Below are 23,807 nucleotides of genomic sequence, written 5' to 3' on the forward strand. Positions count from 1 at the left end.
AACATATCGGACAGACCTTTAACGGAACCTCAATTAAAGCTACTAAATAGGGGGCTGTTCTACTGCCCAAATAAAGAGATGGACTTTGCAAATGCTCGAATAGACCTCTACAAATTCTGCAGAAAAATTAAACTTAAAAAATACTTTCTAGAAAAGAAGCCCACAAGAGACAATCGCCAAAAGGAAAACACAGATCCAACACCAATTACCCAAAGAGATCTCCCAGCCTTCAAAACATTACCCACAATGGGAATCGATGAAACAACATGTGCAGTAGACAATCTAAATCCAACAACATCAGATATTGAATTCTGCAACAGAATGGGGATAGTCACGAATAAGGGAGGAGAAAGTGGACTTAAGAAACAGTCTAGATTCTGTTCACAATTACAACCTGGAAATAAAATTGACTTGTTCCAAGAGATCATGGTAGAGGAAATAACGAAAATTGCAGCAGGATTGGCTGGCAGTAAACATCAAAATAAAAATCTAAATAAAAATACAAACCAGAAAGGAAAAAAATTGGAACCTCACACCAAAGGAATACCAAGCAATAACAGAATTGAAGAATGACCCCTCAATAATAATCAAAGCCTCCGATAAGGGGGGCAACATCGTGGTCCAAAATGTTGCGGACTATATAGAAGAAGCAAAGCGGCAACTAGAAAATATGGAAATCCAATTGAAAAATGGACGGAGGAATATCACGCTCTCCTAACCGGTTGGAAAGAAAGAGGTCTGATAGACTTTGATGAATATATATACTTAAAAACAGACAACCCACTTACGGCAACTATATACTTTCTGCCGAAAGTGCACAAGTCTATTAACAAGCCACCTGGCAGACCCATAGTGAGCTCAATCGGGTCATTATTGGAAACCACATCAAGATTCATAGACATATTTTTAATGAACTATGTGACCGCACTACCTTCGTATCTACGTGATACCATGGATTTCCTGAATAAATTGAACAGCATAGAGTGGAATATGGGATACCTAATGGCAACAATAGATGTCTCATCATTGTACACATCCATATGACATCAGGATGGAATAGATGCTGTTCAAGAATTTCTCAAACAAAGATCGGTGAACTTTTTGGAACACTCAACAATGTTGATTGAGATGTTAACCTACTGTTTGAGACATAATGTCTTCCTCTTCCAAGGCAATTTATACCTGCAGAAACAGGGGACAGCAATGGGGACATCTTTTGCCCCAACATATGCGAACCTACTGATGGCTATCTGGGAAACTGAGATCCTACTGGAAGAAAACAAAAAACACTCAAAAATAAAAACCTGGTGTCGATTTATCGACGACCTATTCGTCATCTGGAATGGGAGTCAAACTGAACTACAGGCCTTCATTAATTCCCTCGAGACAAACAATTACAATCTGCACTTCACATCAACAATGAGTAATACGGACATCATATTTTTAGATGTGGAAGTTTGTGTAAAAAACAACAAATTATGCACTAAAATGCACCGGAAACCGACGTCCTGCAACAGTATCCTCCACGCCAATAGTGGTCATCCTTCCAAATTAAAATGGAGCATACCATATGGCGAAATGTTGAGGGCAAAGAGAAACTGCTCGGAAGAAGAGGATTTAATAGTAGAAATCGAAAGGATGTTTTGTCGATTTCTGGAAAGAGGGTACACAATGGAGGTTCTGACACCAGCGAAATCCTGGATGAACATTAAGAATAGATCTGATCTTTTAATTCCAGTAGAACAACAACACTACAGATTGCCAGACGTAGGAACTAATAATGGACAAGAGGAAGACACAGAAAATAAAACGCGTCTCATTATGGACTTTAACAACCAGAGTCAGGTATTAAATTTAATTTAATTTTTTTAATTTAAAAGAATTTGTAAAGCGCACGTATGCCATGCGGCTTCATGGCGCTGGTGAACACTACAGACCAGGGACAGGGGAGCAGGCAGATTTTAGGCAGGGAAAGCTTTCAAGAAGATATGGGTTTTAAGTGATTTTCGGAACTCCATGTAAGAGGCAGCTGAGCGTAAGACCAGCGGGAGGGAATTCCAGAAAGAAGGGGCCAGGACCGAAAATTTCAGGCCCCCCATCCGACTCTTCTTGAATCGAGGGACTGTCAGAAGGCACATAGAGGAAGAGCGCAGCTCCCTAGTGGGATGGCAAGCTTGAATTGCCGAGGAAATATAAACAGGCGCCGTTGCCGCTCGGGCTTGAAAGGTGGTGCAACCTAATTTGAATAAGGCCCGCTCCTTGATCGGCAACCAATGGAGGGACTTCAGTAAAGGAGAGGAGTGGTGAAATTTGGGCAGCCCAAAAATCAGCCGGGCCGCCTGATTCTGAACTGACTGGAGGCGCTGGAGGGCATAGGCAGGAACACCGTTATACACGATGTTCCCACAGTCTAGCCGAGAGAGAACCATCGCCATCAGAATCAGTTTGAGGGCAGGGACAGAAAAAAACCGGGAGATTTTCCGAATAGTTCGGAGCATAAAAAAACAGGAAGACACAACAGAACTGATCTGGGAATGAAGGGTGAGTTGATGATTGATGGTGATGCCAAGGGTTTAGACAGAGGGGGAGGGTGAAGGAGGGGGACCTAGAGACGGGGGCCAAAAGGTAGGGGACTAGGGACTGCCAGTGCCGCCGGACAAAACTAACTCAGTTTTATCCGGGTTGAGTTTCAGCTGGTTATGGTTCATCCAATCCCGGATAAACAGCATGACCGACTGAAAAGAGTGAACACCAGATTGGGAAGGGGAAAGATTAAAGATCAGCTGGAGGTTGTCGGCGTAATTGTACACCGTGACCTCCATCTGTTGCAAAGCAAACACCAGGGGGAGGATGTACAAATTAAATAATAAGGGAGAGAGGGAGGACCCTTGAGGAACACCACACTGGCCTTCTCGCGGAGGAGCTGAAAATTCGGCTAGATGGACAGCCTGAGTGCGGCCATTAAGGAAAGAACTGATCCAGGCCAAAATCGAGCCCCCCATACCCGCCGCCCTGACACGAGATAATAAGATGGAGTGATCTACCGTGTCAAAGGCGGCGGATAAGTCAAGGAGGACAAGGGCCTGGGGAGTGTTGGTATCCAGTCCTTCCCTAAGCTGGTCCAGGACCGAAATGACCACCTTCTCGGTCGAGTGTCGGGGACGGAAGCCAGACTGGCAGGGAGCGAGATAGCCGCTGTCCTCCACGAAGGAGCTCAGTGTCTGGATGACGTGAGTCTCAAGGACCTTACCCAAAAAAGGGAGGAGCGAGATCGGACGGTAGTTAGCAGGGGAGGAAGGGTCAGCCCCTGGTTTTTTCAGAATGGGAGTAATAACGGCTGCCTTGTGAAGAGCAGGCACTGTGCCTTGATATAGGGACTCATTCAGGAAGGTCAGAGGTGGCAAATAAGAGTCAGAGAAAATTTTTCGCAGGACATAGGCCGGGCAAACGTCGGCTGGGGACCCTGATGTAACACGGGCCAGGAGGGGAAGGAGAGACTCTTTGGTTAGGGGGGGTATGATGTTAATAGTCGACCTATTAAGAGGGGGCTGGGGATCAGAGAAGGAGGGAGAAGGGGGGGGGGGAATATTGGATTTAATCAGAGCAACCTTATCTATGAAGTAGTTATTGAGCGAGTCGCACAACTGGGAAGGGGGAATTTTAGGAAATGTCCTGTCAGAGGAGGCCAGCTCGCGCACTGTGGTGAAAATTTCCCTAGGCTGACTCTCAGCGGCAAGAATTTTCTCTGAGAAATAGTCAGTCTTTGCCTGTAAGATGGAATTTTTATATTCCTTACATACGGTTTTATAGCGGGCTTTGCGAGAAGGGCAGTAATCAAGCCTCCAGGCGCGCTCTGCTTGGCGCACCTCCAGCTTTTTTGTCTTAAGGAGGGGGGAAAACCACTTATTTGCCTCATGAATGCGCCTAACAGTGACACGTTGTAAAGTAGCTACTTGATCGCAAGCTCTCGAGAGCCAACCATTAAGCATGGCAACTTGGGGCAATGAAGGGGCACACGTTAGATCAGGGCAGGAAGATGACAGAGTCGCACAGAGAGCAGAAATGTCTACCTTGCTCCAGTTCCTAGCCCAGGAATTTCTCGGGGAGAAGGGTGTCTTTACCAAGGTAAGATCTAAATAAAAAGAAATCAAAAAATGGTCAGACCACACACAAGGAGTAACAGTAGGCGTGGTAATGGGGACGTCTAGCGTCCAGATTTGGTCCAGAGTGTGGCCACGGGAGTGGGTAGGGGAGTGGATGTGGGAAACAAAGTTAAGACTGAGAAGGAGCTGAGAGAACTCTCTTGACGGGGCATCTTCCGCCAGGTCGCCAGGCCAGAAATTGAAGTCCCCTAAAACTAAAACAGCTGCATTATTAACTACTAGGGTGGCCAATAAATCCTGAAGGGCAGGGATGAACCCTGGATTGGGTTGGGGGGGACGGTAAACTAAGACGTATGTAACGGGGACCTGAAAAGAGGGAGAGCGTACTACTAGGCAGTCGGCTGTGGGTAAGGGAGAGAAAGGGAGGACCTGAAAGTGAAGTCCAGTGCGGAAGATCAAAGCCACTCCACCCCCCATCTTCCCCTCCGGCCGGTCAACACGAAGGACCGAGTAGGAGGGGGGGAGGGCTGCCAGCACATTGGGCAGAGAATCTGGTCTATACCAGGTTTCTGTTAAAAACATGAGGTCAGGTTTGTAGAAATCCAAAAAGCTAAAGAGCTCTATCTGGTGCTTGACTGCAGACCTGGTGTTTAGCAGAAAAGCCGAAGTTGTGGGGACAGGCATGTGATTGGGGAGGGAGGGGGGTGGGGGAGGACAGGAGGGGAGGCCACTGAAGGCAACAGAGGGACCGGGAGGAAGGTGGAGGGCCTAGCCCGAGCCAGCCCAAGCTCCGTGATCCGAATAACAGTAAGGGGGGAAAGGGGCCATGAATCCTGATAAGAGCAGATTTGGGTGGCAGAATAAGACAAGAGAGGTGCATGGTGGGGTGCCCCTAGCCCTGGCCGGCCGCGGACGGGCGCAGACGGGCTTAACTTAGGCGCAATTTCGGCGCGCCTTCGTCCCGCCCGCTGCGCCCGTCCGCTGCGCGTCCGCATGGGCGGTCCTTATGTAGGAAGAGGTGGCTGCCCTTCCCAAGATGGTGGACTGCAGCCCCGTCAGCCCTCCGAAGGGCTGACTTTGATTAAAGGGTGTCATTAAGAGGAACTGGGAGATTCTCTTACTGGATGAAACCTTACGGGAACATTTAACACCATAACCCGGTATTACTTATAGAAAAACATCCTCCCTAAGTGACATTCTGACCCAAAGTCATCTGGAGCTCAAACAACAGAAAACTAAAAATACATCATGGCTCAGTACTCCAGGATTCAGGAAGTGTGCGAAATGCAAAGCCTGTGAACATGCTCAAAACATCACGGTGTATGAACTACAGACTGATTTGCATATAGCCATGTCTGAACTGGGGTGGCAGAGTGGGCTAAAGAACGGTGATGGATTAAACCCAGATCTATTGACTGGGTGTGAGTGTTTGATTGGTTCAGATGCTTCGTCCATTACCACCCCCTTTTGTAGCAAGGGGCATAATATGATTTTATACTTTTGAAAACCGGTCTGGCCTCCGAGTTGAACAGCACAAAAAGCGATACATGGGATGCTTGAGTGAATCTCATCCACTGGTTATTACAATGGGTCACATTCCAATGCACCTTTTTTAACTTACCTCTTCTTTTACAGTCAGGGAATAATCATATAAGTAGTTTTGCAGATGCAGAAAATGTCCCAATATACATCCCTATAATGCAGTAGGTATCAATTGCTTTTGGCTTGTAGGGGCTTTGACCTCTCGTCATTCAAAAATGCACTAGAGCAAGGCAGTGTCAAAAAACGGTGTTCCAGGTATGATGACGCCTCACTGACATCAGGCTTTTATCGATGGATTGATGTGAGGAAAATTGAATTTTGCCCTGTCATGTGTCCCTACGTGTTCCCCATCATATGTTATATGTGCATGATCAATATGCCTATGTTCCCCCTCTCCAAATTAAAGACGCAATTATAGTTGTGTCCAACGTTAGTATGCCAGTTATCCAGTCCTCCTGAAAGCAACGTGAATTAGGCTTTTAGGCCTATGTTGCCAACGTCTTTACATTGTACACGTTAAAGTCATCAAGTTGTCCCCGTTTTCAGGCCTCACAGGGCCTGGACACCAGATTCGAGTCTCAAGTCTCCCGAAACCAATCCGAGGAGCGATGCGGCCCCTCCCGCATCCCTGACCCCTCGCTTACTTTCTGCCAAGCAGCGCGGTGCCCGGCCTGGCCTGCCTGCCTGTCTGCCAAGAATATGTTATGCCTCTAGTTATCAGTTCAGCTCCCCGGCTTCACATTCCTAAGCTAACGAACCGCATAAACATCTTCATCTATAAGTCTAGTCTTCCTGTCTCCATGCAAAAGAATTACTGAATTAATATCCATAGACGATTCATAGCACACGCAATACACTAAGAAATATATGCATGCACTAGCCTCAGTGACAAGTAGCTTTTGCCCTGATGACATTTAGATTCAAGCAACATGTTCTCCAAACATCAGATATCAGATATGCTATAGGTACATGTCGTCCTGACATCCCAGACTTTAGTCTCCTCTTCTAGTGCCAGAAGTCAGACCCCCAGCTTTCCCCAGTTACACGTCATGGCCCGTTTGCGCACACCAGTAGGTTAAAGGTTCCAGCTGCCCAGGTAGCCCCCTCCATGTATCCACCCATTTATGACACGTCTGTGACGTTTACATCACATGTCTCCGTGCACGCCCTGTGCACGCCTTCTTTGTACGCCCATATGTTCTTATCTTACGTTTGTCACTTGTTACGCCTACTGTATTCAATGCAATTGTACTGTTTTCCTATATATACTATGTAATGTTGATGAGACGGGGCAGCTGCCATTCCATTCCATTGCATGCCACTTCATGGTCTTTAGGCTCGAGCCATCCGATTAAAGCCATTCTGACTCAGATACAACGGATCCTGCCTCTTATTTATTGAGCTATCTGTTTTAGTTAATGCATAGAAAAATAGTACCGGTAATTAATTATTTATTTACCACATAAAATGGCGCCCGAATAGGGACGAGCCCCTTCCCCACGCGCCGGCGATGTAACGCAGGCCCCCTGACCCTTCTACAGCCGTGACGGACCCCTACTGTGCATGTGCAGATATTTCTGCTTCAAGTCTCCCTCAGGCCCACGGAGGAGACGGAGACTGCGGTCCGGCATCCAGACGAGGCGGTGAGGAAGGCGGGTCGTCCCGACCAGAGCCCAAGCCGAGAGAGCAAGGTCCGAGGTATCCGGAGGCCCACCTGTTTCCGAAGCCCGAAGCCCGAAGCGCATGCGTAGTGCGTAGCAGTAACCAGACGTCGTAGCAGTCCAGTCCAGTCCGAGGCCTTCAGTTTGCTTCCCGGTGAGTACCGTTGCTGGGGGTATCTAGACGGGTGTTCATTAATTTGTGCCCGGTCCGACGGGTTTGGGTACACAGATCCGGTCCGACGTGTTCACCTAGGTGGATACGGTATGACGTGTCTCTTTAGGAGACCGGTATGTTCTGTACTGTTTTAGCAGTGCATCCAGAAATTCTAGTAAGTCTGTTCTCGAGAAATTCAAGCATTATGTTTTCAATGTATCAGGTAGTATTCTGTTCGAACTGTTATTAATATGTTCTTGATGTCGTGGTATGAATGATTGTTTTGCTATTCATTACTGTGTTCATTGTGTATTGTGTTCAAGTTCAAGTACAGTTCAAATATGCCGCTGTTTTCGAAGTTACGTCAGATAAAAACCAGAAAAGGGTTACTCGAAGAATCAGTTCCTGTCCCTCCCAGGGACAGTCCTGGACATTTCATGTATCATAAACATGGCTTAGATGCCATACTGTATCTAGATTTATGGGTGGACTACACCAAACATCTTGAAGAGAAATATAGATGGCCTGTTTCAGGAACGTGGGATGCCGAGTGCATCATGAGAGTAGAGGAAGCATTATGGAAAAAGAAAGCCAGACAATCCCAGAAAGATGCCATAGAATTATGGCGTAAAGAATCGCATAAAAGAACCGAGAAAGAATTCAGAAAAGCAGAATTAAGTAGGGAATCCTCCGAAAAAGCCCAAGAAAGGGAATTACTAGAAGAAGGTGAACGAGTTAGAGCAGAACAGTCGGACAGACAGAGAAATGCCCTTATTAAAGGTATGTATCCTCTTCTCGCCGAGGGTTTGCCTAAAGCGACCCCGGAAACACCCTGTAATTTACCGCCACCATTGGTCCCGATTAAGCTACGTCATAAACCGACTGCAGCTGAAATTTTCCTTTCTTCCTATTTAGATGACACTGTCCCAGAATATGCTAATACGAATCCAATTCCACCAGTTCAGGTCCAACACCCTGTTAATAATGTAATTACTGTGCCTCCAGCCGTTGGTCCCGGGAATCCTGTCCATGTGCCAGTACCCCAGGACCAACCCACTTTACGTACCCCTACTTTACCAGTCACGTTACCAGTAGCCGCACATTCAGTATTAATCGACGATTCCAGTTCAGGAGGGGCAGGGGGAGGTATTCCTATCACCCCGCCTCAAACAAAACGCCTGACGCTGAGAGATGCAGCGTTACAACGTACCCCGAAAGTGACTACGTACGAAGCCCTCAGAAAGTATTTCCATGAGTGCGGATCTGATTGTAGATATGATCCAGTACCAGGTGAAGATAGTATGATAATATATTCCATACGCCTACGACGAGTTGCAAGCTTCTTGGTTACCATATCGAATATGAAAGAGCATCTAGACAGAATATATCATTTCATCCGAACAGGGGAGAAACCAGAAAGTATTCACGAAGCTATGGTACACAGAAAAGTCGAGATTCAAGGCATGATTTTACAATTTTTAATAAATTGTTTAATAAGAGAACAGGATCATCCTGATAAAAATCCAGAAGAGATGAGAGTCCTGACCAGATGGAGTGACAATATAGCAGAAGGAAAACACAAGACACAAAATAGTATAGAAACTATGTACCGAAAGATCCGTAAAGAAATTATAAGTATACACCAAAAGGAGGAAGCAATGAGAGTAGCCGAGAAAGAGAATGACTCTTCAGACGAAGAGGTAGACAACGAGAATCCCACTAGAATAGCATATGTAGGTAGGACGAGACCTTCTGATAGACACACACGCCTAGACTACAAGAAAGCTTTTCCTCCTCCCGTACCAGAACAGTGTTCTCTTGAACAAGTATTCCAGGCTACCAATAAAGTTCTGAAATTACGAATAGGTTACAGTGAGCTTAGTACCATGCATGAACAAGAACTCGCCCGATCAGCAGTTCGATGGACTAGTGATTCTACCACGTTTCCAGACGAAGTAGTGGCTCAAATGTTTCTGAAACTACCGCCAGCCGAGCAGCGACTGGTGGGTATGTATATGATCCAGCACCTCATTACACTGTACGAGAGTCAGCACTCTGATCCAGGTCCATTATATAATGTACTGAACAAGTTACTCCTAAACAGATGGAAAGGTCTAGGTACCGATTTAATTAACGTCATTCTAGAACAGCGCCACAAATACAGAAAGTTCCTGACTCCGCATTTTGTTTCTGTTCCACCCCCATTCTACATAGATAGACAGAATCCGTTACGAGAAGTGCATCCAGTTAAGGGAGCGGGGGGTGAGCTCGAACGAGTATTTGTTTACACCCCTATAACGAAAATAGAACTACTAGAAATGAAAAAGTTAGTGCCCTGTCACGATAAAGATCCAGCAGGGTTCCACCGTGAATTAAAAGACATGCTCCGTATGGGAGAATACACGTATCCTGATATCATCAAAATGTTAAAGGTCCTGTTGCCTGCGGGCATATATGAAAAACTGAAAGAAAAAGAATGGGAGGTGGGAGAGAAAAAGATAGATTGGACCGCGTTAGAAACCGAAGATAACACACGAGTACCAGGTACTGGTCTTGGGGATAAAGCCAAAGAATTGCCCAAACTGTTAATACAAGTCTTGCCAAGATTACTAGCCACGAAAAAGGAAGACTGGGACGCCATCTCAGCCTGTAAACAGAAACAAGACGAAGACACTAGTGATTTTTATTCCAGATTCGAGAAATGTTTCATTATTAATAGCGGTCTGAAAACAAGTAGTGAGTCGTATCCCCATCTTTTTGTTACCAAACTAGTTGAGAATTCTTTACCGCAAGTTAAAAATCGAGTATAGAAAGTCGAGAGTACATGGCAAGCTAATACCCCGTCCCAAATGCTACAGATGCTACAGTATCACCAGAACCGAATCAGGGAAGAGCAAGAACACGAAAGGAGACGTATGAAAGATACGAAAATGAAAGTACTAGTTGCACTGTCTGTTCAACCAGATAGTCAGAAGAGGGGTCCGAATCAGACTAGTCATTCTGCAGCTCCCGTTAAAGGGACATGCAATTACTGTAAACAGCCAGGTCATTATATAAACGAATGTGCAGTTCTGAAACATAACATAGCTACAGGTAAGACGAAAGAGAGACCGCGTCCTCCTAGACAAGAACATGTTCCGCAAAATACACAACCACCGCAGAACGCACAACAGACAGTCACAGTACCGCAGCCTATAGCTGCCACACAACACGTTACACAGCAAATGTACCAGTACGCACAGTCAGATTATCCAGAATATCAGCAGTATTCATGAAACAGCCTAGAGAGGGAGGTTGGCTTGCCTCTCATCGAGGTTCCTGTAGATCAAGAGGGTCCCTATGTACACAGTCAAGTATTAGGGAAAGACAGAAAGTTTCTGATTGATACAGGGGCAAGTAGGACTACCATCAGTCATGACGAGGTTCCAGGGGCTCCACTCTCAGGCTCAAGAAATGTTTCCCTGGGATTTTCAGGAAAGCCGATTGTTAATGAAATATCGAAACCAGTTTCCCTAGAAGTTGGTCCATTGTCCCGAACTACAGACTTGTTACTTACGAAATCCTGTCCCGAAAATGTACTTGGTATTAAAACATTGAAAGAATTAGGAGCAGTTATATGCTGCTCTCCGGAAGGAGTGAGATTGTTTTTACGAGATTTTAAAGGTCATTTTGTGTTACGTGATTTTGATCCAAGATTACTGAATGTACCACAGCATTTATGGGCGCAAGGTCCAACTGATGTAGGTTGTATGCACATTACACCATATCGTGTTACTCTGAAACCAGGTGTTGTATTACCACGAATCCGACAGTACAAGTTACCACCTGAGGCTGTAGCAGCCTTATCGAAAATTATTGACGAGCTCATTGCTCAAGGAGTAGTTGTAGAAACTGACTCCAATGTATGTAATTCTCCTATCATTCCGATTCTTAAACGTACTGACCCAAATGCACCTCCAGTTTATCGATTAGTGATTGACCTCCGAGAACTTAATAAGTGTATCATACCCCAGTACCCAGTGGTTCCAGATATTTCTTCCCTATTGACTGCCATTGATCCTGAAGCTACGTTCTTTACTGTTATTGATCTCAAGAACGCATTCTTTAGTGTCCCCATTCATCCAGACAGTCAGTTTCTTTTCGGATTCTGTTTAAACGGAAGAAGCTATAAATTCACACGAGCTCCTCAAGGTTTCACAGAAAGTCCTAGTATTTACAGTCAAGCACTTAAAAGACAACTAGACAGTATTCACATGCCAACTGACACTGCCCTGCTCCAGTATGTCGATGATCTGTTAATCACAGCCCGTACAGAACGTGACTGCGAACGTGCGTCATTGACAGTCCTGTATTTTCTGGCCGAGATGGGGCACAAGGTGTCCCCTTCGAAACTGCAATTCTGTGTCCAGCAAGTGGTATACCTTGGACACTTACTGTCCAAGAGGGGTAGACAGTTGACACCAGACCGTATCCAGTTAATAGCACATCTTCCACAGCCCAAGACACAGAAGGAGGTACGAGCTTTTATCTGCCTCACTTCTTACTGCAGACAATGGATTCCTCAGTACGCATATCTAGCCAAACCACTGATACAGTTAACGACACAGGAGGCAGCGACACCGACTGTCCTCCCTTGGACCCAGGAACATACACTTGTTTTTAATGAGTTAAAGAAAGCTTTATAACGCACCTGTGTTAGCGACACCAAACTACAGTAAGCCTTTTACACTTTTTGTTACCGAACGTGATGGGACAGCATTATCTGTTCTCACACAAGATCAAGCAGGACAACACAAGCCTTGTGCTTATTGCTCTAGCACATTAGATCCAGTAGCCCAGGCTCTGCCTGCGTGCCTCAAGTCAGTTGCAGCCACAGCTTTAGCTATCAGACAAAGTGATTCCATAGTGTTAGGACACTCCCTGACAGTACAAGTTCCACACTCCGTGGAAGTTCTTTTAAACCGAACACAGACTCAGCACTTGACAATTGCACGTTTAACAGGTTATGAACTGACATTGTTTCAGCCACACATAGAAATCAGACGCTGCAACATTTTAAATCCTGCTACACTGTTACCCTCGATTACATTGAATCCTGCCACACATGACTGTGTGGAAGTTATTAACATCATGACAAAGCCAAGACAAGACTTGACGGACATTGCATTACCTGATCCAGACCTGACACTTTATGTGGATGGTTCATGTATGAGAACAAGTACAGGAGAGTTAGTAGCTGCGTATGCAGTGACTACTGAAACTGAAGTTATAGAAACACATCGTATTGATACCCTGTCTGCTCAAGCAGCAGAGCTCATCGCTCTGACCCAAGCCTGCATACGAGCTAAGAACCTGAAAGTAAACATATATACAGATTCACGTTATGCATTCGGAGTCGTTCACGACTTTGGAGTACTCTGGCAAGAAAGAGGTTTCATGACCTCTCATGGAGCCAAGATTCAGCATGGTCCCCTAATTCAAGCTCTGTTAGAAGCAATACATTTACCGAAAGCTATTGCCATTATGAAGTGCAAAGCACATACGAAAGCCACTGACACCATTTCCCAAGGTAACGATCTAGCAGATCGAACAGCCAAGCTTACAGCTCAGACTCCAGTCATTCCAGCTGACAAGTCAAAGACAGATATTCCAGATCAGACTACTTGTATGACAGTCAAGGATCCTACACAAGACGTACTAGACATACAGTCACATGCTACCCCAGACGAAATCAAGAGATGGTCTGAACAAGGAGGGGTCCAGACAGATCAGGGATGGTTGACGAAGGGAAAAGCCACATGGTTTCTCCCCGACTCTATGGTTCAAGTCATTATTAACACCGCACATAGTCCAGCACATTTAGGAGAAAAAGCCATGTTAGACAGCATCCAGAACCTTTGGTTTAACAAGCATTTACGAGCAGCAGCCAAGCAGAAAGTGCGTACCTGCATGATCTGTTGTCAGTTCAATCCAGGTAAAGGTGTTCCGGTGGAACAAGGTGGATTCCATCCTCCTGACCACCCTTTTGAAGTCCTCCAGATGGATTATATTCAGATGGATCGATGTCGAGGTTTCAAGTATGTCCTCGTAGTTGTATGCGCTTTGTCCAGATGGACCGAAGCTTATCCAGTCCCAGATTACACTGCCGCGACCACTGCCAGGCAGTTGGTTCGTGAGTTTTTCCCGCGCTATGGTTTGCCCAGGGTCGTATATTCAGACAACGGCCAGCCATTCTCATCCGAACTCATGAAACAAGTATCCCTTCTGTTAGGGTACCAGTGGAAGTTCCACTGTGTACGACATCCCGAGGCAGCTGGCCTCGTCGAGAGACATAATCAGACTCTGAAAATCCGCATTGCAAAAGTTTGCGCAGAGAAAGGTGTCGATTGGATGGTAGCCCTGCCAGTCGCCCTTTTTTACATGAGAATGGTCGCTCACTCCCGCTCAGGTCTGTCCCCTTTCGAGGTTGTATTCGGTCGTCCCCCGAACATGTGGGGTACACCTATGCCACGTAAAATAACTGATGTTGACAGTAATATGCTGACAGATTACCTAGCTTCCTTGATGTCTGCACTACTCTCTTGTCGTTCACAGGTCGCGGCTGCCTTTCCAGACAACACCCAGGTGAAACCGCACGAGGTCGTTCCAGGTAATCTGGTTTTGATCCGAAACTTTGATCGTTCAAGTCCGCTGGAGCCCCGCTGGAAAGAGCCAAAGCTTGTTCTGATGACCACAAGGACCGCCGTCAAAGTGGAGGGCCGCAAGGGATGGCTCCACTCCAGTCACGTTAAACGTTTTCATGGACTCCGTCCAAAGACTTTTTTCAAGGACTGCCCAGATACTGACTCTAAACTCCCCCTGTTAGAGAAAACTCCGCAGCAGGAGTATAAACTGAAATTGAGGTCTAGCAAGTCAGACAGTTTAATTGTTTAAGTCCCTCTCGGGTGAAGCGGTTAGACAGGTTCCTGACATGTATGAGATAGACCCCCCTAGTGAGAGAGTTAGACGAAACTCTAAGAAAATACGTTATTGTAAAAATTTGCGCAGCAGATGCATAATCACTTTATTGTTTATGTTATTTCTGAGTCTTACGGTTACATGCATAAGTTATGTTTTACATGTATATTTTCCTCCTATTGATTTACATGTACATTTGTCCTCTAATGATACAGTAGAGCACACCTTTAGTGAACTACCTCCTCACGAGTTATCCTATCGACTTGCCATGCGCAACAATACTTTTATCCGAATGTTACACTATTCACACCAGACCAGCAATGCCACTAATTGTTGGGTGTGTGGTCGACTCCCCCCTTTCCAGACACCGAAGGGAGTTCTGCCACTCTTTCCCTATCCGTTTTCACACAATGGTTCGTGTGGAGCATGGTTTACGATAACGTCATCCTCAGACGATAAGTCCCTTCTGAATAGAACATGTTTCCCAGACAAGGAAGGACTATCCCATAGGACAGGGTTAGATCTAGAAAATGAACTATATGATCTAGGTAATTATTCCTCGAATTTCATGGTTTTGAATGTTCAGTCCGAGACTACTCCAGACTTGCCTGCTATTACAGTTCTACCAGTGAAAGGCGAATTATGTGTCAGAAAGAATGGTTCAGTACATCTAGGACATAGTGATTGTACTACTGTGGTCGAGTATAGTGACAGTGGGAAATCTACTTTCAAAGCCTCACGTCATTCGTATTTTGTATGTGGTCAGACCGCATATGTACGTCTGCCCCTAAATTGGGATGGAACATGTTACATTGCCTTCCTACTGCCACCAGTTTTTCTAGCCCCATCCGATTATTACAGAAATACACATCTAGTACACGTCAGACATAGAAGGGAGATTGAGTCCCCAATTGTCGATCAAACTGAAACTGCCTTAGAACAGTATACAGACTTCAATAAAGGTTTCTTTTTCTTCGTAGGACCTATCCAGAATAGTAAGCTAATACGTAGGTTAACCAGAATCCTTGAAGCAGTAGTGAATGAGACTACTTCCGCTCTAGGTAACTTAACAGAAGAACAATCTGCTATGAGATTTGTTGTTCTTCAGAACCGCCTTGTCCTTGACGTCATACTGGCCGATAGGGGCGGAGCTTGTAGAGTCATCGGATCTAGTTGTTGCATTTTCATTCCTAATAACGCACCGTCTGTTTATTCAGCTATAACCAGACTTCACAAGATAGCCCATCAGTTGCACCAGAATCCAGGCACCTGGACATGGTCCGGTTGGCTCTGGAGTATAATATCTGCCTGGGGATGGAAAGTATTGTCATTCCTAGGAATAGTAGTAATGATCATATTCAGTTGTTGTCTATGTTTACAATGTGGCCCTGCGATTTGCGGCTTGTGCGCTACCTCTTGTATTCCAAGTCCTAAATCCCGTTCCAAAAAGATTCGAGACGAGCAAATGATGCTCTATGAACAGATAGATGGTATCACGAATATTGATGTTTCCTGAAGGAAACGTAGGGAACAAGGAGGGAATGAGGAAAATTGAATTTTGCCCTGTCATGTGTCCCTACGTGTTCCCCATCATATGTTATATGTGCATGATCAATATGCCTATGTTCCCCCTCTCCAAATTAAAGACGCAATTATAGTTGTGTCCAACGTAAGTATGCCAGTTATCCAGTCCTCCTGAAAGCAACGTGAATTAGGCTTTTAGGCCTATGTTGCCAACGTCTTTACATTGTACACGTTAAAGTCATCAAGTTGTCCCCGTTTTCAGGCCTCACAGGGCCTGGACACCAGATTCGAGTCTCAAGTCTCCCGAAACCAATCCGAGGAGCGATGCGGCCCCTCCCGCATCCCTGACCCCTCGCTTACTTTCTGCCAAGCAGCGCGGTGCCCGGCCTGGCCTGCCTGCCTGTCTGCCAAGAATATGTTATGCCTCTAGTTATCAGTTCAGCTCCCCGGCTTCACATTCCTAAGCTAACGAACCGCATAAACATCTTCATCTATAAGTCTAGTCTTCCTGTCTCCATGCAAAAGAATTACTGAATTAATATCCATAGAAGATTCATAGCACACGCAATACACTAAGAAATATATGCATGCACTAGCCTCAGTGACAAGTAGCTTTTGCCCTGATGACATTTAGATTCAAGCAACATGTTCTCCAAACATCAGATATCAGATATGCTATAGGTACATGTCGTCCTGACATCCCAGACTTTAGTCTCCTCTTCTAGTGCCAGAAGTCAGACCCCCAGCTTTCCCCAGTTACACGTCATGGCCCGTTTGCGCACACCAGTAGGTTAAAGGTTCCAGCTGCCCAGGTAGCCCCCTCCATGTATCCACCCATTTATGACACGTCTGTGACGTTTACATCACATGTCTCCGTGCACGCCCTGTGCACGCCTTCTTTGTACGCCCATATGTTCTTATCTTACGTTTGTCACTTGTTACGCCTACTGTATTCAATGCAATTGTACTGTTTTCCTATATATACTATGTAATGTTGATGAGACGGGGCAGCTGCCATTCCATTCCATTGCATGCCACTTCATGGTCTTTAGGCTCGAGCCATCCGATTAAAGCCATTCTGACTCAGATACAACGGATCCTGCCTCTTATTTATTGAGCTATCTGTTTTAGTTAATGCATAGAAAAATAGTACCGGTAATTAATTATTTATTTACCACAGATGAATGAGAGGCAGTTGGGGTATCAGGGAGGGTGAAATATGACACGCCTTCGCCCCTGTTGAGTGACGGTGCAGGTAAGAGTGAGCGCCACAGACCATAGTGCAAGACTGCCAGTGATTTGCCGCAAAGGCCCCTGTCCTGCTTCAATCCATTACAATTTACCTGCGACTGCTGAGGTGGTACCAACAGGGCTGCTGACAACAGGTCTTATCTCTGGATCATTACGGCAGGATCCATCTTATCTGGGTATCATGGCTTTCTATATGTAACCAATCAAACAACAATAGCATCTAATGGGACCCGGCCTCCATCAGCCAGTGCATTTAGCAGCAACTGGAGGGTAGAGGGGAAGAAAAGCTCAGAGCACGACCATTGCCTACGTAACGTTTGTTCTTGTGCTTCAGTGTCTAGCATATATATTGCAGTATATTACCTCTAAATGTACTTTGTTTTCTCTTATAACCTGCACACTTGCCACTCTTTCCTCCTGTAATGCACTGTTTGCTACCTCATGTATTTTGTTTGCTCACAATTGTCACTTTTACCTCATGTAACTTATCGTCTACTTTTATAATTTGTCCACTTGTAATTTTCTGTTCCTATCGTGAAGCGCTCTGACGCCTTCGGGTAAAGTCCGCGCTACATAAAAACGCACAAATAAATAAATAAATAAATAAATGCGAAAAAGCCCAAAGCATGGGTGTGTAATTACGTCAGACTTTAAACAAGGGTCCTCCTCACCAGGACAACCTGGTGGGACACGCCAAAGCTTGGTTAAATATTTACCTACGACTTTAACAAGCAAGGCGCTCACGTGCGCAGTTGCTGCTCTTATTTTAGGCATGCAGGCGGCCACGCTGAGTGCAGGCAAAAAATAGATATAAATAAATCAGATGGGAGGGAGGAGAGGAGAGGCCATCACACACTTTACAGTGTGATGGCCAAACAAAATGATCTCTTAGTTAAATCGCCAGTGAGATAGCTAAACCCACAAAGGAGGGACATTTAAGCAAATACACCAATAACAAGTCAGCATTTGCAAATGACCCAATTAACAGCCAATGGCAATTGGTGGGTGTGCCAAACCCCCACAGAAGATATATAACAGGTCGATCGAAACTCGACCTAAAAAGAGGGATGGAATAAAGGTTTCATGAGTACCAGGTCTGACAGTTTGCATTTCTTGTTGTTCAAAATACGATGATGTAGTGAAAGTGCAAGGAAACTAGAAGAATAACATACGCCAGAGAGAACTAGATGTGCCCCTCTCAAAGCTAGGAATACAACTGGCATGAAACGGTTATTAAAATATGCATAGGGGTGGTGCATAGTGTGTGTAGGAGACTCTGAACTTAAGGTGTGTGAAAAGAATGCCCTTACCTCAGCCTTCTTTTCTGGATTAATATGCCCCTTCTCGTTCAAGCAGCGGAAAGGAGGTGCATTTTTCAGACTTGGTGGATCCTCACACGTCCAGAGGAAAGAATAGGCCGAGTTAGTGGGGTTCATTATGTGGAACATCCTGAAACAGAGACAAGAGATGATTGCTGAGGTAAAAGCATGGTGACAGAGAAAATAAAAAAGAAAAGAACCTTAGTTTGGCTTGAGTTCTCCATCATCCGATCGATCGAATTTAAGGGTACCATAACTAGATCTTTTAATATGTTTCTAAAATATTGTAGGCATACACAATTTAAGAAGTGTCACACTACAGGAAGATACAAACATAAAAATAAATAACTTGTAGATAGTTAACATACGTTCTCATATATGTTTTTATATTTAAATGGATGTTTAACAACGTTTCAGTTTAAAGAAAAATCACATTAGAGGAAGTTGGCTATCTGCTTTTTAGAAAGTGTAAATTAGAATATAAGAGATACAGATCAGAGTAAAAGAACACCTATAAGGTCTGCCAGATAGTAATAAAAAGAGAAGCCACTATATTTAAGTGGAAAAGAAGGAACATTAAGAGTGCCATAATTACCAAAATAAATGACAGACAGAAAAAGAAAAATGTCACCAGTGCAGCAGCCACGTGGGCACAGCAATTGATATGCAGACATGGGGATGGGTTAAACGTTCAAGCATTAATATGAATAAAGCAAACCTGAAATGATAGATGAAAGACTGGAATACAATTATGTACGAGTACTACACTCGAATTTGCGTTTCCCACAAGAAAAGGTCATAAAAACTACAGAAAAATACCAAAACAGAAAAGGTTTATATTAAAAATAGAAAGAAAACACAATGTAATAAAAAGTACTGAAAACTGGAAAGTAGTCAGGCAAGAGAAAGTAAAAGACTAAAACCATACATGCTTAGCAAAATGTGCTAAAGTAAAACAAAATATACAGATGAGTGAGAAGCCTCACTCTTCTCCATCCAGTCTCGAGTACATGGTACATGGAATGCCCAAATAAAATCTAATGAAAATATTTTCTTTCAAACATTGGGAAAGATTATTGTACTAGGCAAGTAATACATAAAACAATACCTCTGGAAGAGGAACTCATTGCTAGCTAAAGCCTTTTTACTTCCTATATCCACAGGTTACTACAGTGTATTCAAGTATGGTTGTCACCAACTTCCACTCTATCTCTCTGTAGAAATCTAGCCCATTCCAATAGTAATGATGTTTATCGCTTCCCTGCAGACTTCAATCTATACTAATATAATAAAGTGAGAGCCCAAACCTTTGAGGCGGGTAATCACAGGAACCACAGCACCAATCACAACACCCAATACAGCGTTGGAAAGGGCAGTTGCAGCAGAAGGACATAGGCTATGCAGACGCCCACCATATACATTTGAAAGGTAAGAGAACCGTGCCAGCAAAGTAGTCCCTTGTGGGCGTGTCTGCGTTGTGCTGTGGGCGTGTGCTGGGGGCGTGACAAACGCTGGGGGCGTGTGGTACGTTCCGCCCTTCATGCCATGTCTCATATCGTGTGCTAATCCCAACCTGCTCCCTTTAAATACCCCTGCACCCCATAATCATAACCCACCCGTACTCCTTAAAATATACCAACACCCTTAAACACTAACCCATCTTAACCCTTAACAACCATGTACCCTGTACCCAAAACGCAAACCTATCCCTAAACCCTAAAAATACCCCTGTCCCCAAAAACCAAACCTAGCCCTGAACCCTATAAATACCCCTGTACCTCAAAACACAAACCTACCCCTGAACCCTAAAAATACCCATGTACCCCAAAACCCAAACCTAGCCTGAACCCTAAAAATACCACTGTACCCCAAAACCACGCCTGAACCCTAAAATACCCCTGTACCCCAAAACCCAAACCTATCCCTGAACCCTTAAAATACCCCTGTACCCCAAAACCCAATCCTACCCCTGAACCCTAAAAATACCCCTGTACCCCAAAACCCAAACCTAGCCCAGAACCCTAAAAATAACCCTGTACCCCAAAACCCAAACCTACCCCTGAACCCTAAAATACCACTGTAACCCAAAACCCAAACCTAGCCCTGAACCCTAAAAATACCCATGTACCCCAAAACCCAAATCTAGCCCTGAACCCTTAAAATACCCCTGTACCCCAAATCCCAAACCTACCTCGGAACCCTAAAAATACCCCTATACCCCACAACCCAAACCTAGCCCTGAACCCTAAAAATACCCCTGTACCCCAAAACCCATACCTATCCCTAAACCCTAAAACTACCCCTGTACCCCATAACCCAAAACTATATCTGAACCCTTAAAATACCCAAACACCCCAAAACATATACCTCAGTACCCCAAAACATATACCCCTATACCCATACTTACCTTATCCAAACATTAAAAAAAAAACATGCTTTTACCATTCATGCATTTACAACGAATTTCGTTGTAAATGTATGTGTGGTAAAAGCATATAAAATGTAATGCCATGCGTTATAATGGCATTGCGGAGTCGTGGTACTTTCGTAATGAAAGTATGTGGAGTGATGGTATGCGGAAAGAAAGTTGCGGAATAATGGGTGTTTACCCTCCCCCGGTAAGTACATTGGTAGCACGGCGGCCCACATCTCCAGCAACATACTCATATTTTTTCACCACCCATTTGAAAAATGCACAGGTCTCTCTCATTGATGGCCAGCACCGACATACACTTTTAGACACACCTCCAATCACAAGTTCTAGAATTGCGAACTTTAGAGCTGGGGAGCTACGTTCGAATCTCGGCATCAGCTCAACATCCTGTGATTCCAGGCAAATCGCTTTGTCTCCCCGTGCCTACCACAAATTAATGTGTTCTTCTGTAATGTAAATTGTGCTCATGCCATGTTGTCGAGTTCGCGCTATATAATATTTCAAGGAAAAATAAAGTAGGGAAACTCGAGTTCACACACTACTGAACGCGCACTCTTAAGTGCATCAGCAGTGCACTGTGAATCGGAGCGTTTCACAGGCCTGTCACAGATAAGAAATGCTATCAAAACGAAATCCTACAAAACAATATTCTACTGGCCGGCAGCAATTCATACCCGGACAACGTCGGGACGGGCTGCTAGTAGCTATATAATAGTTCGCAGAGCTCCATATGTAGGAATGGAAGGAGCAAAGAATGGTGATGCCTAGATATTGCTCAGTGCTCGAGCGCATCCATAGTCACTGACAAGTGATTTGTTGACCCACTTCACCATATTTCACATAGGGGTTCCCAAGTCTTTCTTTCGAGTATTCTCTTAAAGCGAGGAGTAATTAAACAGGAGAGATCTGATATTACAGTGATTTCTCTATACGTTTAAAGGGAGGTGTTTTAATTGTTTTTTATGCATTTATAAGAAATGCGTTACTTACCTGTAACAGCAGTTATCCAGTATTGGTGTCTTTCATAGATTCACATGCCTGAATCATTCCCCGTCGTCGAGATGGGAGCCCCGGTAATAGAAAAGTAATGTCCTATAGACATACATAGAGAAAAATAGGCCTAAGGGCCTTGCCTTAGTAGCCTATCTATGTCCTTTTGTAAAAAAGGACCAAATTTCCAAAGGTAGCCAATCAGCTACCACCTCCCTCTAGAACCTTCCTGCCAGGAGCCTCAGTCTCTCAGATTTTCGTACGCACCAAGCTAGGTAGACGTAACATATGCTCTGTAGTGAGAGATGAGCCCTTCCTGGGGAGGTGGGAGGGTTGCATGTGAATCTATGAAAGACACCAATACTGGATAACTGCTGTTACAGGTAAGTAACGCATTTCTTATCCAGTATTATGGGTGTCTTTCATAGATTCACATGCCTGAATCAGAATAGCAAGCAATACATTATGCACATATGCGATGGAATATAACAGTCTGAGATAATACATATCATGTGACTAGATACCATCAGTAATATAAAGAGTAAAGTAAATAAATGTGCATACCATTGCAGGACGGTGGGAAGTAGGAAGGCTCATCTTACTGGAAGAGATGGCGAAGTACAGCTTGGCCCACAGCTGCATCCTGCATCAGTTCCGTGTCCAGGCAGTAGTGTCTGGTAAAGGTGTGCGGCGATTTCCAGGTGGCCGCTCTGCAGATGTCCAGAATCGGTACACCAGCGAATAGTGCTGCCGATGTGGACACAGCTCTCGTGGAATGTGCTCGGACTGTGGAATGTAATGGACGTCCGGCTTTGTCATGACAAAATGCAATTACTGCCGATATCCATCTGGAAATGGATTGTTTGGAGAGTGGCATGCCTTTTCTCGGCCTGCTGAAGGCAACGAAAAGTTGTTTTGTCTTTCTGAAAGCTTTCGTTTTGTCCAGGTAAACTTTTAGACATCTCTTAATGTCCAAAGAGTGAAGAGATCTTTCAGCCACTGTGCCTGGGTTCGGGAAGAATGAGCGAAGCACAAGCGGTTCATTGAGATGGAAGTCCGAGGGGACTTTAGGAATGAAACGGGGGTTGGTTCTTAATATGACTCTGTCCTCTCTAAATTGCAAGAAAGGATCCTGTATCGAAAGAGCTTGTAACTCACTGACCCTTCTGGCTGATGTTAAAGCTAAAAGAAGTGCAGTTTTCCAGGAAATGTATTTGATATCAGCCCTATGGATAGGTTGAAATGGATGTTTCATTAATTGATTGAGTACAATATTCAGATGCCACGTTGGTGGTATTCGCCTTGGTCTAGGGAAAGATCTGTAAAGCCCTTTAAGAAACTGTTTTATCAGTCTGTTGGACCATAGTGAAGGGCCTTTTGAAGACCTCGTGAAGCGTGAGATTGCTGCCAGGTGTACCCTGATGGAAGCATGCGCAAGACCTGTTTGGGCCAGATGCAGGAGATAAGGCAGTATCTGCTCTGGAGTGATCCTGAAAGGGTGTATATTGTTGTCTTTACACCAAATACAAAATCGTTTCCATTTCAAGGAATAAGTTTTGTTCGTGCTAACTGCTCTTGCTTTAGCTAGGACTTCCTTGCACTCCTGCGGGATGCTTAGGTGACAGAATTCTCGGTACTCAGGAGCCAAGCCGATAATCTGAGAGATTTCAGATTCGGGTGGAGTATCTGGCCTTTGGACATCGAGAGTAGAGAGGGATGTTGAGGCAGTTGGATTGATGGTCGGACTGAGAGGCGACGGAGGTCCGCGAACCAATGTTGTCCCGGCCAGTATGGGGCAATGAGAATCAATGTGCAATGCTCCATTTTCATTTTCCGGATGACTCTGCTTATCAGGGGAAATGGCGGAAATGC

The 23,807-nt window shown here is 44.8% G+C and overlaps 1 protein-coding gene across 2 annotated transcripts in view; it reads right to left on the reverse strand.

Moving 5' to 3' along the window:
• The window catches only part of HYDIN (HYDIN axonemal central pair apparatus protein), a 3,619,565-nt gene that overhangs the window by 602,484 nt on the left and 2,993,274 nt on the right, over positions 1–23,807 (reverse strand). For both annotated transcript variants that reach the window (XM_078670948.1, XM_078670947.1), the window contains one exon: positions 18,503–18,641. In XM_078670948.1, coding sequence (XP_078527074.1) covers positions 18,503–18,641 — 139 coding nt within the window. The remainder of the gene's footprint in view (positions 1–18,502; positions 18,642–23,807) is intronic.

Source organism: Lissotriton helveticus, chromosome 12, assembly GCF_964261635.1.
Source record: "Lissotriton helveticus chromosome 12, aLisHel1.1, whole genome shotgun sequence".
Classification (NCBI taxonomy): domain Eukaryota; kingdom Metazoa; phylum Chordata; class Amphibia; order Caudata; family Salamandridae; genus Lissotriton; species Lissotriton helveticus.